The sequence below is a fragment of the Bufo bufo genome, chromosome 5, assembly GCF_905171765.1.
Source record: "Bufo bufo chromosome 5, aBufBuf1.1, whole genome shotgun sequence".
Lineage (NCBI taxonomy): Eukaryota > Metazoa > Chordata > Amphibia > Anura > Bufonidae > Bufo > Bufo bufo.
In genome coordinates, this window is record NC_053393.1 from 465,916,977 (window position 1) to 465,937,630 (window position 20,654).

At 42.3% G+C, this 20,654-nt stretch overlaps 1 protein-coding gene across 1 annotated transcript in view; it reads left to right on the forward strand.

Moving 5' to 3' along the window:
• Nucleotides 1-20,115, forward strand: part of LOC121001521 (cryptochrome DASH) — a 43,074-nt gene extending 22,959 nt beyond the window's left edge. The window contains exons 7-14 of the mRNA XM_040432623.1: nt 337-410; nt 529-618; nt 1,688-1,767; nt 6,680-6,739; nt 6,846-7,003; nt 11,489-11,608; nt 16,505-16,681; nt 19,800-20,115. Coding sequence (XP_040288557.1) covers nt 337-410; nt 529-618; nt 1,688-1,767; nt 6,680-6,739; nt 6,846-7,003; nt 11,489-11,608; nt 16,505-16,681; nt 19,800-19,907 — 867 coding nt within the window. The 3' untranslated portion in view covers nt 19,908-20,115. The remainder of the gene's footprint in view (nt 1-336; nt 411-528; nt 619-1,687; nt 1,768-6,679; nt 6,740-6,845; nt 7,004-11,488; nt 11,609-16,504; nt 16,682-19,799) is intronic.
• Nucleotides 20,116-20,654: the final 539 nt, after the last annotated feature.

Genomic DNA, 20,654 nt, shown 5'->3' on the forward strand with positions numbered 1-20,654 from the left:
TTTGCATATCATTAACACGTCTATCGATCCTGTGGTTTCCATAATTCCACGGTATTTCCTCCTTGGTGTTAAAATTTTGTTGTCGAGGAGTGTATTTAAGCTACATAGACATTAATAGACTGAATGGTACTAATGAGGTGTACTTTTACACTTCTACAGTCATGCTGCAAGATGCAGAAACGTCAACCTCTAAAACCCTGTAAAAGCACAAGAGATCAATCTATTGTAGATATCTGACTTATTTGTTGCTGAAATTGCTAATTTGCTAAAATTTCTTTTTACCAATGTTAGGCCATTGTAGTCATTATTGTAATGAACATTTCTTCTTTTCTTCAGAATCTTGTTGCTTCTTATAAAGATACTCGCAATGGACTCGTAGGAATGGATTATTCTACAAAATTTGCCCCATGGTAAGGGTCGGTCCCACAGTAAATGCTGTAACACATAATCTTTGACTTCGAAGCTCAAAAAAGTATTGAGCGCATTACATCATTTCAGTAATATAGAAATGTTGCTGCTGTATTCCAGGCTTGCGCTGGGCTGTATCTCCCCCAGATATATATTTGAGCAGATCCGCAAATATGAGAGAGATCGAACTGCAAATCAGAGTACATACTGGTAAGAAGTATACAACGGTCTCTTCTTGTTCATTATTTACTATTATAGGATAATATATTGCTAGAGGATTTTCGTGTGAATGTTGTGCTCAGATGATGCCACAGGCATTTACTAAAACGGACAAGTCAGTAGCAGTGACAGCAGGTCCTCTTTAAGCGGTCAGGCATTGACTTACAGAGTAGCCACCTATAGGTGACGGTTTTCTTCCTTCTAGAGGAGAGTTGTTGTGTGTAATGTCTCAGAGAGTATTGACTTAAAGTAATTGACCATACCCTGTGTGGAGAAATGAATGTACACAGCCTGCAGCAGTGTGAAGAATCTTATTCACTAACCTACACGTATGTGTCCATGGATGAGGATGGTGACCGTACCACAGGTTGTGCACAATGATTTTAGGACACAAATCTTTGAGATCTCCTGCACTGCCGGAGGATGTGATTGATTTATGACGAGGTGCATCCTCTGGCTGTCCGTGTGCCAGAATGAAATCTACAGCAGCTCAGAGCTGCCATAGGTTTCTGTCTTTATTTACCCTGAAAACCGGCACAAATTAAGATAAATGTGGCGGACCCCCTGGCCCCCTTTTTCAGAAAGCCTCTAATTGCGCACAGAAAACCCACTTGCAAAATTTGTCATAAGTGGCATTTAAAAAGTTGCAAACTAGAGCTTTGAGACTTTTTTACACCAAAAAAGAGGCCCAGCGAGATGATAAATCTCCCTCTATGTTCGAAAATGGTGGATCTGTGGTGGCAAATTATAAATCCAACTATGGTTCACATGAATCTGCCACATTTGAAGGCGCCTTCAGTGCTGGATATTCTTGTTCTGCTATCATCTATGATTTTCTGTATTGACGGTGATCAGACAACATCAAGATACGGAGGAGCCGCATGCATTTGGGCTTGTGTATTTCTTTCGGGATTTATTACCAGACCTTTGCATTTAAAAAAAAAAAAGTTCATTCTAAAATAAGTAAAAATGACAAAGTCTTGTTTCTCATGTTTTTGGATCCATCCTTACAACTATAGTTTCTTAGCCGTGACACATCTGCTTTCATTTCTGTTTTTAGGGTAATCTTTGAGCTTTTATGGAGGGATTACTTCCGCTTTGTGGCTCTGAAGTATGGAAGAAAGATATTCTTTTTGAAAGGTATGGTGAACCAATAAGTGTTCTGTTGCCGACCTTGCCTAAAGTTACATTTTCCTCATGTAAGATATTGGAATTTAACCTTCTGTGTCTTGAAGTCCCAGTCGCTGAATAATAATAATAAGGAAACAAAACTGCAAAGAACAAGCACATTTTAACAGCGTTAGATATTTTTCCCAAGTTTGTGCCTTATATAGTTCCCCTCTGCCTTTGTCAGTGGCTGTACCTCCACTAATTTTGCCAGGGGAATCACCAGGGTTGCCCCATTTCTTCACTAATATATTTTAGTCCTATAAGCACTTAAAGGGGTATTCCCATCACAGACAATGGGATATGCCTCCATTGTCTGATAGGTGCGAGTCCCACCTCTGGGACCTGCACCTACACATAGAATGGAGCAGGGAAGATGACGGAGAGCGCATGCGCAGTCGCCCTCCATTCATTTCTATGGAGCCGCTCTGCTATCTCCGTCGGCCCCCATTCAGATGAATTGGAGCGGTGGCCCCGCAAGCCCGATGCGCTCCCATTCACTTGTATAGGGAGAGCGCTTGGTGGTGGCCGGACCCTGGGAAACCTGGGGTCCTCCAGCCACCACTCTCCCTACGTTCTTGGTATAGATGCGGGTCCCAATTAAAGATCGAACTAAATGTCTACATTAAAGGCTATTTACACCTTCGGAGGCAATGTTATTTTTTTATGATTGTTACTTATTTTGACTAAAAATAATTTTTTTAATTGGCCTTTATTAAAAATATTTAGCTAATCTAAAGAGTTAAAGAGGACTTTTCACCAGGATACATGTATTGAAATAGTTATACAGTGCGGCCCCCAGTGATGTCCGCTGTGGTCCCCGTTTGTTTTGGCGCCTCATATGCTAATGAGGCGATTCGGTTCAACTAGGTGGGGACTTGAATTTGTCCTGGGCGCGGTTATCTTCCTGGCTGCGAGCGCATCCAATCAGAGCGCCCCACTCTTAGGCCTATTGCACACGACCGTATGGCTTTTTCAGTGTTTTGCGGTCCGTTTTTCACGGATCCGTTGTTCCGTTTTTTGTTTCCGTTGTGTTTCCGTTCCGTTTTTCCGTATGGCATATACAGTATACAGTAATTACATAGATAAAATTGGGCTGGGCATAACATTTTCAATAGATGGTTCAGCAAAAAACGGAACGGAAACGGAAGACATACGGATGCATTTCCGTATGTGTTCCGGTTTTTTTGCGGACCCATTGACTTGAATGGAGCCACAGACCGTGATTTGCGGGCAATAATAGGACATGTTCTATGTTAAAACGGAACGGAAAAAACGGAAATACGGAAACGGAATGCATACGGAGTACATTCCGTTTTTTTTGCGGAACCATTGAAATGAATGGTTCCGTATACGGAACGCAAAAAACGGCCAGTAAACGGGGAAAAAAAATGGCGTGTGCAGGAGGCCTTAGCCAGGGAGAAGGAGCTCAAGTTCTCGCGAGATTCGCTAGAAGTTGAGCTTTTACACATCCCGAGCAGTGCGCCATCTTCGAGTCCCCCGGCGGAGAGCATCGCAGCTGGATAGGGGGCGCGGCTCGGGATGTGAGGGACTCCAAGATGGCGCACGGCTCGGGATGTGTAAAAGCTCAAGTTCTAGCGAATCTCGCGAGAACTTGATCCTTCTTCCTGGCTAAGAGCGGGGGCGCTCTGATTGGATGCACTCGCAGCCAGGGAGAAGATAACCCCGCCCAGGACAAATTCAAGTCCCCGCCTAGTTGAACCGAATCGCCTCATTAGCATATGAGGCACCAAAACAAACTGGGACCACAGCGGACAAAGGGGGGTGGTCCTTTTAAAAATAAAAAATAAAGCGGAAAGACATCACTGGGGGACGCACTGTAAGGTAATATAGCTATTTCAATACATGTATCCTGGTGAAAGGTCCTCTAACTGTTTTTCTAGCTGTGTGACTGGTACTTTCACTTGTGCCAGTCATCTAATAAACTTTGTCTCTAAACTACTAAGAGGTCATAAACACTTATTTAAGCCACAATCTTATTAGTAAGATAAGAACTGAGCTATATATAATGAGTATTTAGGAGGTCATAGAGCAGAGATAAGGAGTCCATCTGCTCCTGGTCTGACTGAAAAGACAGAAAATCCAAAGGGTGCTACTAGAGCGTGTACAGAAAAAAGGATGCCATATTTTTAATGAGGGGGGCTAAAACTGTCTCTGTTCAATATAAACTTCAGATCTGGGTTCCATCCTTAGAGACATGAAGTGAAGTCAAATCTGAGTATAGCTAAGTGTGCCATCAACACTGTCATGCTAGAGACTCCATAAAATGTGCTGCTTCCATGGCATCTAGTTCCAACACTAATAACCTGTGCTGTAGATCCAAGTCTATCACCTCATTCACACAGTCACAGGCCATGTCTTAAAGGTGATGTTCAAACATAAAAAACCCGTTGCCACCTAACAGAATTCCCCACTGCTTTCGTAGAAGTGCTGTCCAGTCTTGCACCACTTTCTGGTTCCTAGTCCAGTGATGATGTCCCCAGACAGGGGTGTAACCACTTTAGTCATTCACTAGCTGTAGGGTTGACCTACATCCGGTGATTGACTGCAGCGGTCATATGCCCCTCTCTCGGGACGTCCTCGCTGGACCAGGAAGCAGAGAGCGGTGGGGGATCTGTGAGGAAAGTACTGCTTTTTAGGTGTGAACAGTAGTTTAGGCCATTACTTTTTTTTGTTAATCAACACTTTAATACAATAAAAATGTTTTTTTATAAAAATAAAAAAAATAATCTTAAATTTATAGTAAAAGTTCCTCAAAACTGGAGATCAACTTTAAAAAAATTTCAGGGGTATCGTATTGTCACCTACCTGATTTTCCTCTTAACAACGTATTATTCAGAGGCAATTCTACATGTAGAAACACCCCTGTATAGGAACTCCAACCATAACTACAGTTGGCACGTTGTATAGCTGTGAATCGTTATATTATTGAGTTAAAAGTTCTGGCAAGTCTTATAACAAATGCTATGAGTTTAAATTGTTTTTCACAGCATTTTCTATTCTGAAACATTTTAACCGATATTATTTCTGGTGTTTTTAAGGTCCTATAGAGAAGAAACCAAATGCTTTGTATTCAGACATACTAATATGTTGCACCCAAGCTCCAATACTTCCTGTGGCCAGCCCCTTCCTCACTGCCAGGCCGCGGTAAAGCAGCCACAGAAAGGAGTGGAGCTTGGGTGGTTCCCTCATTTCACCAAAGGATACATTTTCATATTAAGAAAAAGTATTATAACTCGGAACGGAGCCTCAGATCAACAAAACAAAAGCCACGTTTTAACCCTTCCCGACCAGCCCCGTAATAGTACGGCGCAGCGGGACGTGACTTGCTGCCCAGCGCCTAGTATTACGGCGGGCTAATCGGGCAGGTGCAGGAGCTGCGCCCACCCGATCAGCTGCAGGGGTCCGGCAGTCACTGATAGCCGGACCCCTGCTGTATTCGCCGGCATCGGTGAAAACACAGATGCCAGAGCATTAACCCTTGATTTTCCACGGTTAGCGCTGACCACAGCACGTGCGATGTAAAAAAAAAAAAAAAGCGTCCTTTTCCCAAAATAAAGTAAAAAAATAGAGAAAAAAAAGGTATCGCCGCATCCGTATCGACCGGCTCTATAAAAATATCACATGACCTAACCCCTCAGGTGGACACCATAAAAAAAATAAAAACTGTGCTAAAAAAAACATTTTTTGGTCACCTTACATCACTAGAGGTGCAACACCAAGCGATGAAAAAGGCGTATGCCCCCAAACTGCCACCTTATCCTGTAGTTTCCAAAATGGGGTCATTGTTTTGGAGTTTCTACTTTAGGGGTGCATCAGGGGGTCTTCAAATGTGACATGGCAGCTTAAAATTATCTCAGTGAAATCTGCCTTCCAAAAATCATATGGCGTTCCTTTCCTTCTGCGCCCTGCCGTGTGCCCGTACTGCAGTTTACGACCACATATGGGGTGTTTCTGTAAACTACAGAATCAGGGCAATAAATATTGAGGCTGTTAAACATTGCTTTGTTAGCAGAAAAGAATGGAATAAAAATGGAAAATCTGCCCAAAAAGTGAAATCTGAAATTTCAGCTTAATTTTCCATTAATTCTTGAGGAACACCTAAAGGGTTAGAAAAGTTTGTAAAATCAGTATTGAATACCTTGAGAGCTGTAGTTTCTAAAATGTGGTCATTTTTGTGTGGTTTCTATTATATAATTCTCACAAAATGACTTTAGACCTGAACTGGCCCATAAAAAGTGAGTTTTGGAAATTTTCGGAAAAATTTCAAGATTTGCTTCTAAACTTCTAAGCCTTCTAACGTCCCCCCGTCCTGTCCCCCCCAAAAAAATGGCATTTACAAAATGATCCAAACATGAAGTAGACATATGGAGAATGTAAAGTAATAACTATTTTTGGAGTTATTACTATCTATTTTAAAATTAGAGAAATTGAAATTTGAAAAATGTTTCCAAATTTTTGGTAAATTTGGTATATATATTTTTTTAATGAATAAAATAAACATTTTCTACTCCTTTTTACCACTGTCATAAAGTACAATATGTGATAGTTCTTTTTATCTCAGATTGGCCTGGATAAGTAAAAGCGTTTTAAAGTTATTACCACATAAAGTGACGCATGTCAGATTTGCAGAAAATGGCCTGGGCAGGAAGGTGAAAACTGGCCCGGAGGTTGAAAGGGTAAATCAGGTGAACCACAGCTATGTCTCTATGAAAACATTTGGCTAGGGAGGCCACTGGTCATAGAGTCCCTTTAAAGTGCCATCTGGCCACAGCGCTTATGACCAAAACACCACAAAAATGCAGAAAAAACGCAGCGTGTGAATATGATAACCAGTAAGTGTTTGACATCTGATTTAATTTAGGTCTACAAGATAAAAAGGTTCCTTGGAAAAAGGATTTAAAGCAGTTTGACGCCTGGAAGGGTCAGTTACTTCTATCTCCTTATCACACATCGAATATGTTTTACAAGTAATCTTTGTGTATAGCCATGGCATATGCCAGAGTATTTCTTGCTGCTTCTGATTTCAGAGGGTCGTACTGGAGTTCCTTTTGTTGATGCCAATATGCGTGAACTAGCCATGACGGGTTTTATGTCAAACCGTGGACGCCAGAATGTGGCCAGTTTTCTAACCAAGGATCTTGGGCTTGACTGGAGAATGGGCGCAGAATGGTTTGAATACCTCCTGGTAAGATGAAGTTCATGCTTTAACAGATATGAGACATTGGAGAGTGGTAATCTGATAATTTTTATATTGAAACCTGGATCACGAGATTTTCCCTTTGTAAATATTTTTATGTCATGCCCATCCTTAGTTCATTTAGTATGGAAAGAGAAAGCATCTCTGTGAGGCTTTGCATTAAAATATGTACAACATATGCAAGTTCTGTTGATGTAGGAATGATAGATAAAGCAATGGCTGCTTTACTCTTAAACAGCTGCTTATAGATGGGACACTATAGGATATACAGTGAATGAATTCTACAATTTTGGGAATGATTAACCATTTAAAAAATAATTCTTACTATTAAAAACATTGCTCATGTGCACGGTTGTGTTTCATTTCTACTCCGTAATTGTTAAGTTGAGTTTCCCGTTTAGAGCTCATGGGCCTCAGATGCTGCTTAAAGGGGTCATCCAATCCCTCTAATGACCCCTAGAATTCCTGGGCCCCTCCTCTAGAGCATACTTACCTGCTCCCCGACACCCGCGTTCCTCTGGATTCCTATATGGCCGCCGCTGCTTTTCCCCGTCACACGGATCAAAACATTCGGCGATGGGAGGGTGCAGCCAATAGCAGACGGCAACGGTGACTAGCCTTCTTAGCAGTTAGGGGAGCTGGTCACCGTCGCGGCCTGCTATTGGCTGCACCGACCCCCATCGCTGGATTGTTTGATCCATGTGACTGGGAGATGCAGGGATCCAGAGGGATGTGGGTGCCGGGAGCAGGTAAGTATGCTCAAGGGTAGGGGCCCAGGCATTCTGGGGGTCATTATAGGGATTAGATAACCCCTTTAAATTGGACTTGGTAAGTTTAGCACAATGTAATTTTATATTCCGCCTGCAAAAATATGAATGAGCCATTAGCCATACCCTTAATAACAAAGGGAGCTGCCCTGGGAACAGTGTTGGCTTCATATTTAGTAATGACCAGAAAGATTGGTAGAAAGGTCTGTACTTGCTTAGTCTAGTGACGTAAGGCCCCTTTATACAGGCCGGCACAGCAGGCAATTATCTGGAATGAACCATGAATTCCTCATAGCTGCCTGCTTGTCAGAGGAGGTGAGAACTGCATTTACATGTATGGGGGTGATTGAGGGATCACACTCGTGCCCATAGACAGTCATTGTTTCTGGGCAGCAGATGCCGTGTTATACAGCACAATCTGTCGCCTGAAAACATTGATTTTGGTGTCTGCCTCAGTGATACTTTCACCCAATGAACGATCGTTTGCACGGGACAAACGATGGGAACACTCCATCCCGATAATTGGAGCACAGAAGGCATGAAACTCTTAACATTTAACTTTTAATACATGCCAATAGAAACCATCAATGTGGATAGTTTCTTAGACCCAACGCAATAAAAACAGTAAATATAACAAAACAAATCAGTGGGCGGGGAGTGGAGAAATCCGCAGTCAGGATGAGAAACCTTTCCTTATACGGACCCTGACTACCCCTCAACACAGAGAAGAACCCTGATGGTGGATGCACTCTATTAATCATCCTACCCCTGATCCACCTTAGTACACCCTACGCCATCCTGACGCGTTTCCCCCTGCTGGGTTCATCAAGGGATGAAGAATAAATCGGGTATTCAACAGATACTAACAGATATGGATCACTGCTGTAAGGATATGGGTCACTGCTGGATAAAGCCCCCAGGTCCTGCAGCTGCATCACCATTCAGCCTTAGAGTCACTGTACCCCTGCCACCAGTTTAGGACGTGAGTGGTCCTAGCGGACCTGGTTTATTCAGTTATGCACTCATTGTGGGCATTTTTCCAGTTATACCCACACATGGTCTATCTTGACATTAGTTTATGGTTTTGTCCTGGTGTGATTCTAGGACCTGGAGATTTTATCCAGCAGTGACCAATATACTTGCAGCAGTGATCAGTATCTGTTAGTATCTGTTGCATACCTGATTTATTCTTCATTCCCTGATGAACCCAGCAAGGGGAAATGCATTCAGGATGGCGTAGGGTGTACTAGGGTGGATCAATGGTAGGATCATTAATAGAGTGCATCCACCATCAGGGTGTTTCTCTGTGTTGAGTGGTAGTCAGGGTCCCTATAGGGAACGATTTCTTATCCTAAATGCGGATTTCTCCACTACCCCGCCCAGTGATTATTTTTTTGTTATATTTATTGTTTATATTGTGTTGGGTCTAAGCTGCTTTCCACATTGATGTTTTTTATTGGTATGTATTAAAAGTTAAGCTTTAAGGCCCCTTTCACACGGGCGAGATTTCCGCGGGGGTGCAATGCGTGAGGTGAACGCATTGCACCCGCACTGAATCCGTACCGATTCATTTCTATGGGGCTGTGCAGATGAGCGGTGATTCATCACTTGTGCAATGCATGAAAATCACAGCATGCTCCTCTTTGTGCGTTTTCCACGCAAAGCAGGTCCCATAGAAGTAAATGGGGCTGCGTGAAAATCGCAAGCAAGTGCGGATGCGGTGCGATTTTTCACGCACGGTTGCTAGGAGACTATCGGGATGGAGACCCGATCATTATTATTTTCCCTTATATCATGGTTATAAGGGAAAATAATAGCCTTCTTAATACAGAATGCATAGTACAATAGGGCTGGAGGGGTTAAATATATATTTTTTAAAATTTAACTTGCCTTAATCGACTTGTTCGCGCAGCCCGGCTTCTTTTCTGTCTTCATCTTTGCTGCGCACAGGAAAAGGACCTGTGGTGACATCACCACGCTCATCACATGGTCCGTCACATGACCCGTCACCATGGTAAAAGATCATGTGATGGACCATGTGATGAGCGTAGTGACGTCACCACAGGTCCTTTTCCTGTGCACAGCAAAGATGAAGACAGAAGAGAAGCCGGGCTGCGCGAACAAGTGGATTAAGGTGAGTTAAATTATTTTAGATTATTTTTTAACCCCTCCAGCCCTATTGTACTATGCATTCTAGATTAAGAATGTTATTATTTATATATAGGATTTTGACATGGAGCGGTCTGGCCAGTCAGGTGTATACGGTTTGAACCGCCGTGATGCCCCCCTGACACAGACATTCCGGTACGGAGACTGGTGGTTACCTGCCGATCTTCCGTTTGTGGATCAGCTTTTGTCTGCTGAAAACTGCGGAGCTTTGGACACTTTGAGTGCGTCTTTGCAATTCTGTATAGGGAACTTGCCGGCCTGTATGGGCATTAGCATGCGCCCTGCTAGAAAGTTAGATAGCAGACATCTTTATTGTGGTTCCCATATTCTCCTATATCACTACGTGTCTCGCGAGAGCACATTGCGCGGCGCATGCGCAGACAGCCCTTCCGGGCGCCAGCAGATTCCACCATGTCTCCATGACTCAACGTGACCCAGCCAAAGTTTTTTAAGGTTTTAATCAACTTGTGATTGTTATGCACTGTGTACACTTTATACGTCGATTGGCAATCATGTATGTTTTTTGATTTTTTTCACTGTACGGATCACGCTATGCACTTTACTTGACGATGTTCACAATCAATTTAGATACAAATCATCTATCATGATTATACTTTTAATATTGCTATATTCTTGATGCACTTGCACTTTGTTTAATCATTGATTTGTGATTATGAAATTGCTTGCACTATTTATGTATGCCGCTATGCACATGTTATTCAGCTGGACAAAGGCTCCAATGAGAGAGCTAAAAACGCTGCTGCTAGATGGGTGAATAAACCATCCACTTTTTTTCACTAATCTGGAGTGCTGCCTTTTTTCTTCTATCTATATCTATATATATTTCCCGATAATTGCCCTGGTTAAAGGCCTGTGTAGTTCCAGGTGGAACCCCGCCTTTTACAGACTGCTAATAAATAGATTTGTATCTTTAGCCGCATTGCGCCTACCAAAAAAAAAGGGGAAGCTGGTATCACTTCTTGCAACTTCAAATCACAGTCAAATGAGGAACTGAGTCATTTCTCACGCTGAATGGAGACGGCTCCAAGAATTAACTTGTTAGACAAAAATAAGTGCAGGAAATGCAGCGGACATGTGCATCCCTTTATACTCTGGACGTACGAGAATGGTAATGTAGCTTTTAGTGAAGGTCAGAGTTCTGCTGTGTGAGGGACTTACGGTAAATAGACTCAAGTCCTATGCTGAAGGCCCAACTCTATGATCTAGCCGCAACCATCGCGTACTGCTAACAGTCATAAAGGGAATCAGCCACCAGTTTTATTCTATCCTAAATAAGTGCAGCATAAACTGGTGACAGATACCCTTAGCAAAATGCTGGGTCCCTTAAATTCACCCAGCCATTCTTCTAGAATCTGTATTGAACAGCTCCAGTACGAGCTGACTGGATGGAGCTGTTCAATACACAGCACGTGTTTGAGAGTCATCATATTCCTACATTCCTGTTGCTGATTTCAGTAAGCTGTATATTCATTGCTTGCAGACCAGTATAACATCTGTACGGTTTCTGTCTTTCTAGGTGGATTATGACGTCTGCAGCAATTATGGGAACTGGTTGTACAGTGCTGGAATTGGAAATGACCCGAGAGAAAACAGAAAGTTCAACATGATTAAACAGGGTCTGGATTATGATGGCAAAGTACGTCCTTACATTTTGCATTCAAGTTGGACAGCGTTGAGGACCTGGATATTTTTAGATTTTTGTCATCACTGTGGTCAGAAAACACTTGAGCACACCTCCAGTGAAACATGAGCGCTCAGGTTTAGGCCTCATGAACACGACTGTACGTATTTTGCGGTTCAAAAACAGTGGACCTGCAAAATACGGATATCATCCATATTTATTTGCGGATTCATTTACTGTGTCCGTAGACTGCATTTTAGGGACCAAAATAGGACATGTTATGTTATTTGTGGAACATTCACGGTCCACAGACCCACCAACGTCGTGGATGGCATTTGTTGTGCAAATTACAGAAAATGTCCTATTCTGGTCTGCAAAATGCGGTCATCGGACACACTGCATTTATGCACAACTGATATGGAATAAGGCAGGTAGTCACCTATGACTGTCTTTCCTCAATGCAGAGACAAAAAGATAAATTTATTCCCTCACTGGTCGTTAAGAGACATTGGGGGTCATTTATTAAAACCAGTGTTTTAGACGCTGGTCTTAATAAGGTCCTGCACTAGCGGTGGATCCGCTCAAGTTATGTAGAGGCGCCGGCCTCTACATAACTTCATCGCATCCACTGCTGCTTCTAAAGCAACGCAGCTCCCTTGCTGGTGTAGATTTAGACCATTTTCGATGCCTGAAACAGGAGTAGAAAATGATGAATAACCTCCATTATTTTTTTAATCAGTTAAAGAAATTGACTGGTGATGTGTATGGAGCACCTCCCAACTACATTCCACCGACAGCAGGTGTTGGGGGGGAAATGAGGATAAGGCATGATGGATTTCAACACGTCCAATCCTTTGTCCAGGGAGAACAGCTAATGCTGGGGACTTGTGTATTTCTCCTTATAACCAGACTTAAAGGGATTCTGTCACCTCGTTTTCGGTTATAGAGCTGCGGACATGTACGGCTAGATCGCCGCTAGCATGTCCGCAATATACCGGTCCTTTAGGGCTATGTCCTTTTTATTTTGTTTAAAAAATTATTTTAGAGATATGTAAATGAGCCTTGTAAGGTGCCCAAGGGGCTGTACGAACCTTCCTGGTGCCCAGCCAAGCCCCCCTGTGAAGGAGCCCAGCACCGCCTATGTCCTCCGAATCTCCTCCTTTCGTCACAGTTAGATTGCCGTAATCTCGCGATGCACAAGCTGGCGCATGCGCAGTGCCGGTATAGTGTTCCTTCCCTGTGCTGGCATCAGCCTCAGGGAAGGAACTGCGCATCGCGAGATTACGGCAATCTAACTGTGACGAAAGGAGGAGATTCGGAGGACATAGGCGGTGCTGGGCTCCTTCACAGGGGGCGTGGCTGGGCACCAAGAAGGTTAGTACAGCCCCTTGGGCACCTTACAAGGCTCATTTACATATCTCTTAAATAATTTTTTAAACAAAAAAAAAAAAGGACACAGCCCTAAAGTACCGGTATATTGCGGACATGCTAGCGGAGATCTAGCCGTGCATGTCCGCAGCTCTATAACCGAAAACTAGGTGACAGAATCTCTTTAAACAAGAAAATGGAGCTCACAAGGTACCCATATAAAATATAATATTTTATTGAATTAATCTTCACATATAAAAGGATGTTGATGTTAAAAAGGAAAACGTGACAGAAGAAAACACCATCCTGGTAGCACACACAATACAGGGGTATATAGTATGTGTACAATTATGTAAATACAGATTAAGACATGATGCAGCAAATATAGTGATCTATAGTTGCATAAACAATCATACATAGATGGAGGATACTGGCAACCAAAGTATCAAGAGGCAATCACCTCTCATTATATTGACCAGAATATCTACAACATGCTGCATCAAAAAAACTCGCCTAAGGGTGCGTGCAAACCAAGATGGTGTTACCCCGACGCGCGTTTCGGCGTGCCTTTGTCCGGCACCAAGGCACACCGAAACGCGCGTCGGGTTAACGGCATCCTGGTTTGCACGCACCCTTATATCTGGCCAGATATAAGATATGAGCCTTCCTATGAACACTTGTTCCCAGTAATTGTCCCGAATAGCGTGCTGCAGCATAGCCCCTGAAACCAAAGAGTTATACTTACCTGCTCCCCACCGCTTCGGTCCTTCGCACTGCCCCCGCTGTACTGCATTAAACAGAGCAGGAAGATGGAGGCAGCGGGGGCAGCACAGAGGACCAGCGGCGTGGAGCAGGTAATTATGAATCTTGCATTTCAGAGGCCATGCTGCAGGAACTTGTTAAAAATCTTTTTTACCAGAAAAGTGGCGACACGTCCTTCCATCCTGCCTCCTATTTATAAATCAGTACTTTTTTTCACTGCAGAGGACGGAGCTCACTGGTTATTACCATCTCCTGCCAATCCAGTTATAGGCGCCCTGCAGTAACCAGTAAGCACATTACCTTGCTAGTGGGGAAGGCGCTTATTGGTCAATGCTTGAATGACCAGGCCTGAAAAGGCCTTAAAGAGGACCTTTCACTTGTAAAAACAATGTGAACTAAGTATGCTGACATATAGAGCGGCGCCCGGGGATCTCACTGCACTTACTATTATCCCCGGGCGCCGCTCCGTTCTCCCGTTATAGGCTCCGGTACCTTTCCTCCTTAAGTTATAGTAGGCGGTGTCTTCTCTTGTCCTGTGGGCGTCTCCTTCTCCTAGGCTGCAGTGCTGGCCAATCGCAGCTCACAGCTCACAGCCTGGGAGGTTTTTTCCTCCCAGGCTGTGAGCTGTGCGCTGCGATTGGCCAGCGCTGCAGCCTAGGAGAAGGAGACGCCCACAGGACAAGAGAAGACACCGCCTACTATAACTTACAGAGCAAAGGTACCGGAGGGCATAACGGGAGAATGGAGCGGCGCCCGGGGATAATAGTAAGTGCAGTGAGATCCCCGGGCGCCGCTCTATATGTCAGCATACTTAGTTCACATTGTTTTTACAAGTGAAAGGTCCTCTTTAATGACCAGACACTTTGTGATTTAGCGCGCTTGGTGGTTCAAACGGTTGTTACTATCTTATTTGTTGGACTACCAAAATAATTTTTGCAATAATTTTTATTTGGAGGAAACTGTACAAAACGTTTTTAAAAAAGTATATATTTTTTTTCAAACTAGCTCCTTATTCTTTAAATATGCAAACTGACACCAAAAAAAATTATAATTAGTTCCCTATTTTGTGTAGGTTGTTTTTTTATATAATATGTATAGTTTCACGTGAATGGTGCGGTAATGGTGACCGTTTTGGTTGGTGTGGGTGTTTTTTTTTTTAATGTATTTTATTTTTTTATCTTGTTTTTAACTTCATTTTTAATATATTTCTGCTACATAATATGTCCCCCAAGAGATCATAAAAAGACCTTGGGGGACACCGTCGCTTTTTTAAATTTTGCACTTTTTCCTTTTTATTTCTTACTTTTACTTTTTATTTATATTTTATTGTATTTTTTTTACAATTGGTTTATAACTTATTTTTTTAAATATATTTGTTGCCACATAATATGACCCACAAGAGGTCATAAAAAGACTGTTGGAGGACAATGAACCCTTTTACTTTTTTTTATATTTTTTTTTATTTGTATTTTATAATTTTTTTCTTTTTTTAATTTCCTATTTTATTTTATTTGTAGTATATATATATTTTTTTTGGAGAATTCTATTATTTTTCTAAATTTGTGCCGCATAATATGTCCCCCAAGGGGTTATAAAAAGACTGTTGCGAAACAGTGAACACTTTTATTTAGCACTTTTTCCTTTTTTATTTTATTTTTTAAAATTTTCTATTTTTTTCGCCACATAATATTTAATTTTTATTTTTTAGAATTTTTTTACTTTTTTTTAAAAAATATTTTTACCACATATTTTGTCCCCAAAAGGTCACTGAAAGACCTTTTGGGAGACAATAAGAGACTTTTTTTTGTACTATTTCCACTGTAACTGGAGCATACAAAGAAGCCCCAGTTACAGGGAAACCAGCCTGCTGGGGGGCGCTTTGTATTAGGGCAGAGCTGATCAGGGTCTACTGACCCTACAGCTCTGCTCTCCTCTGCCCCCGAGACACCCAGCGATCACGTGATCGCCAGGTCCACACTGCAGAGCGTTCATAATGGAGAAGGCAGAAGCGATAATAAAGCGCTTCTGCCTTCTCCTCGGCTTCCCCGCTCTCACTAATAGCCGGGGACCCTTTCCTCTCCTGCTACAGTGCAGGGGCAAAACCTGTAATCCTTCTGCCCGGAGCGCTGCACAGCTGATCGCAGGATTAGCTGTGTTTCTGACCAGCAGGATGTGGGCTGAAAACCATGGCTCTGGGGGCTGCAAGCGACCCGCAGGTTGTGCACCCCTGCCTTATAGCAACAGACATTTACCACATGCTGAACAATTTATGCATGGCCAGCTTAACTTGGGGGTTAAATGGAATATTAAGCTTGGCTCCAATCAAACTGTTATTTTTTTTATATCCAGTGGAGGCAAAATGTATATATCTCGTTGGCTTTCAGGTTATTTTCTTAATGCATATAAACAGTATTTTTTTTTTTCTTCATCCATGGCGGCATTCCTGAGATATTTTTCACATAAAAGGGAATAACCCTCTGATTTTCCCAGATATTTTATGCACTATTAACCCTCCAGAACCTTTTTATCCAGATGGAAATATATGTCAAATTTACATTTGATCTCTGCAGAGTTTTTTTTTCCACTTCTCACTTAGAAACCCAACAGAACATGTCAGTCATATTCTTGACATAACTGAGAAAGACAAGGAGTTGTTCCTTTTGGTCATAAATTATCATGTGGACAGTTTCTCACTTGTGCGATCATGGACTCCAGGAATCGGTTTACCAGTAAACGTCGGCTTATTTTTCTCTCTTGTATTTTGTTCTCTTCAAATCAAAGGGTGACTACATCCGATTATGGGTTCCAGAGCTGCAGGAAATAAAAGGAGGAGACGTTCATACACCATGGGCACTAAGTAATGCAGCCCTGGCACATGCTAATGTAACTCTTGGAGAAACCTACCCATTTCCAATTGTCATGGCACCAGAGTGGAGCAGACATGTGAACCAGAAGCCAGTAAGTCCAGAACTGCTGTGCAGGCCGTTAACATGTGAATGTATAGAAATTATACAGGTTTTGATGTACTAACACATATATATATATATATATATATATATATATACACACAGTCTGAAGTTCCACAAATTGTAATGAAGAGGACTAGATGCAAGTAAAGCCACTTCTCCATTTACTTTTGTTGGGAGAGCACCCAACGTGATCTGATTTTAGGGGGTCATAGGGCCCCTGCTCTCAATGAATAGGCATTCATAGCATATCCTGTCAATGTGCCATACATGTTTAAAATTGGAATACCCTTTTAATAGAGGAGTTTCTGAAGACCTTGAATAACACAATCTTTTATTTTTTCGTGAAATGCGGGTTCTACAGTGTTTGTTTAAAAATGCATGCCAGTTAATGAAAATGTGATGAAGTTGGGTTTGGGGTCTTGGGACCCCTCACTATTGAGATCTCAAGCTGGCCATTCACATTGAACAGCTTCTCCCATACACACAGAGGTTTGGTATGGCTGAATGTGTATCTGTATTCAATGGGGAGAGGAGAAAGCCTATGCCAGCCACTTCTAGCAGCGTCTTATCTACTGGAAGTACTTAAATATCAGGGCAAACAATTCATTACTTTAGATCCTTCTCCCTCCCTACATCATCTGGGAGCTCCCCATGTAAATTTAGATTTGGCTGAGGCACTTGTTCAGTTTGTTCCCACTCATAGTTGCTCAAGGAAGTCTGGTTTCAGACAGCCATAATGCAGACACAAGGGACCTGTCCACCCTGCCCCCAGCCCGGTTCTGCTGGACTGAATTTTGATACCATAAACCCTTCTAATGATTTGGGTTAGGTTCAGCAGAACTGCTGGGGTCCAGGTGATAAATCTGTAATGTAACATTAAAAGACAGTCCTATTACAGCTGTGTGAAACCTAGCCTAACTGGTTTTGTCTTAACTTCCTTGTAAGACAGACGTTTTCTTCTTTCCTGGAATAATATGCAAACACTGTAGAAAAAAAATTATACTTCCGTGATCCAGAATTGTGACGAGGTAGTGAAAACAGTAGAACCACATAATTAACATAGGGACATTAGCAGGGAATTTGGAGAAATGAAAGGTATTGCCTGTGTGGTGGCCGCAAAGATTAAAGGGAATCTGTCACCAGCGACCTCCCTATCCACCTGTTTACACAGACACATAGCTGTGGTTCCCCTGATTAAAATGTTTTTCTTTTGTTGATCTGAGACTCCATTCAAGAGTTATGATGCTTTCTCTTAATATTCTAATGTGGCCTTTGGTGCAATAAGGGTGTCACCATTGCTCTTGTTACGCCCAAGCTCCACTCCTTTTTTGGTGCCAACCCCTTTCTGGCTGTTTTGTTTGACTTGGCCAGGCAGTGGCAAAGTAGCAAGGGAGGGGCTGGCAACAGAATGGAGTAGAGTTTGGGTTGAACAAGAGCAATTGTGATGCCCTCGTTGCACCAAAAGTATAATTTGCATATTAAGAAAAAGTATCATAACTGGAACGGAGCCTCAGATCAACAAAAGAAAAACAGTGGACCACTACTCTGTGCCTGTGCAAAGAGTTGGTTACAGAGGTCAGTAGTGACAGGTTCCCTTTAAACTTTTGAAGCTTTTCTTTACAAAACAAATCTTGACTTATTTCAAGATAAAGCCTGTAACCCCCCCGCACAATATCTTGTTAAATGGGTACTCAAGTAATAACATGCTTCCAGCTCCCATCAGTCGTCAGAATAGGGGTCCAGTGTCCATCGTTTGACTGCAGCAGCGGTTGAACATGCTCGACTGTCAGTCCCATAGACTTGTATCAGCAGAGCACATGCTCCAACGCTGATCCACTCAAAAGGGGGACACGGGACCCCTGTTCTGGTGATGTATAACTGATAACTTGTTCTTACTGGAAGCTGGGATATTCAAGCAGATATTTAAAAACTAGCGACACAGGAAGTGATAAGTGTGAAAAAGTGATGGTGATGCCATATCACTCAATTGGGTTGCTGCCTTCATTTTTTATATTTTTTCACTCTTTCAAAATGTTGGCTGTAATGAATGGCCTGAGCTTTGGCTAACACCTTTGTCATTCTGTTGCGTGCCTAATATTTCATATGCATTTTCAGAAGAGTATTTCTCGTCTTGAGCCAAATAGGTTTTTGGGTAAACACAAAAAAATTATAAAAAATAACACTTTTATATGCAGATATTTTATTATAGAGCACCTGACTGGAGGATCACAGGATCAACCCCATTAAACTGACACACTGTCTGGCAGAGTTGATTAAAATAACTGCTAATTAAAATGACACCTGTTTTGTGAAAATTGGTTGCGGCGTTCCTGAGGGGGAATACAATGCGCGCTACAGTGCACTGATGGGTGTAGGCAGCACTGGAAAGCTAGGGAATTGAGGCACTGAAGCCCTCATTTGCAGAAAGAATAAAAATCTTTTTTCCTCAGGAAAACCCCAACCAATTTTTTACAAGATAATCAGCAGGCTAAGGCTACTTTCACAGTAGCGTTGTTTTAAATCGGCGTTCAATTCCGACACCGGAACTGCCCGCCGGATCCGGAAAAACGTGTGAAAACGGATTACATTTGAATCCTGATCAGGATTTTGATCACAATGAAAAAATGCATTGGAAAAAACGGATCCGCCATTTATGGACTTTAACTTTTTTTTTCACATTTTTCGGGTTTAACATGTAAAAGCCGGATCCGTTTTGACTGAACACACAGTGCCAGATCCGGCGTTAATGCAAGTCAATGGGAAAAAGGCCTGATCCGGCGTTCAGTCAAAGTGTTCAGGCTTTTTGGCCGGAGGTAAAAATACAGCATGCTACGTTTTTCTGAAAAGCCTGATCAGTCAAAAAGACTGAACTGAAGACATCCTGATGCATCCTGAAGGACTGACTCTCCATTCAGAATGCATTAGGATAAAACTGATCAGTTCTTTTCCGGATTTGAGCCCCTAGGACGGAACTCAGCGACGGAAAAGAAAAACGCTAGTGTGAAAGTACCCTAAAGCTTTCCAGGCAGTATACAAGGTTGATCCTGCTGACAGGTGCTGTTTAATATTTGTATCTTTATTGCAACACTTTATTTTTTTTTTTCCAGGACAGTGGTGCTACAGCATCTGGTAGAAGACCTGGACCTTCACACATGCCCAAACAGCACAAGAACAGAGGGATAGATTTCTACTTTTCTAGAAATAAAAATGTATGAATGCAATGAAGAATGTGGCTGGGACAATGGGGTATTTTCAGGAATTTCAGGGATAAGTGCATAAAGTAGTTATAAAAATCCTTCTTAACAGAAGAGGCCGGAATCGCGAACATCTGACCATTAGGATATTTGCTGTTCAAGAATAAAAAAAAGATTTTAAAAAAACTCTTACTTAAGGGCTCTTTCACAAAAGTGGATGCCATGCGGGTAATCCGCGCTCTGGACAGCAGAGACACGGAGCATTAACATGAATGATAATGCTCTTTGCCTCTCTGTGACCTTTTTACTACAAAATCCCGGTGACAACTTTATCTCCCTGTGATTTTGTCGTAAAAAGATCACAGAGAGGCATGGAGCATTATCATTCATGTTAATGCTCTGTGTCTCTGCTGTGCAGAGCGAGGATTGGCTCTCTTTCACGCAGCGGATTCCACGCACGGCATCCGCTCGTGTGAAAGAGCCCTAAAGTGGTTCAGCCCCAATTGGCCAGATTTGTAAGGCTAAATGTACACAATCAGGATTGCATGCAGATTGTCCGCATGGAAAATCCGCACCGTAGGTCATGTACATTGTATTCTATGAGAATTTGAAATTTTCATGTACATGATGCAGATTGTTTCCATGCAGATTTTGACCTGTGGTGCGGATTCAAAAATCTGCAGCATGTCGATTTTATTTTATTTTTCCTGACCGGATTTTTTCCATTAATTTCAATGGGGAGAGGCTAATCCACATGTAAATCTGCAC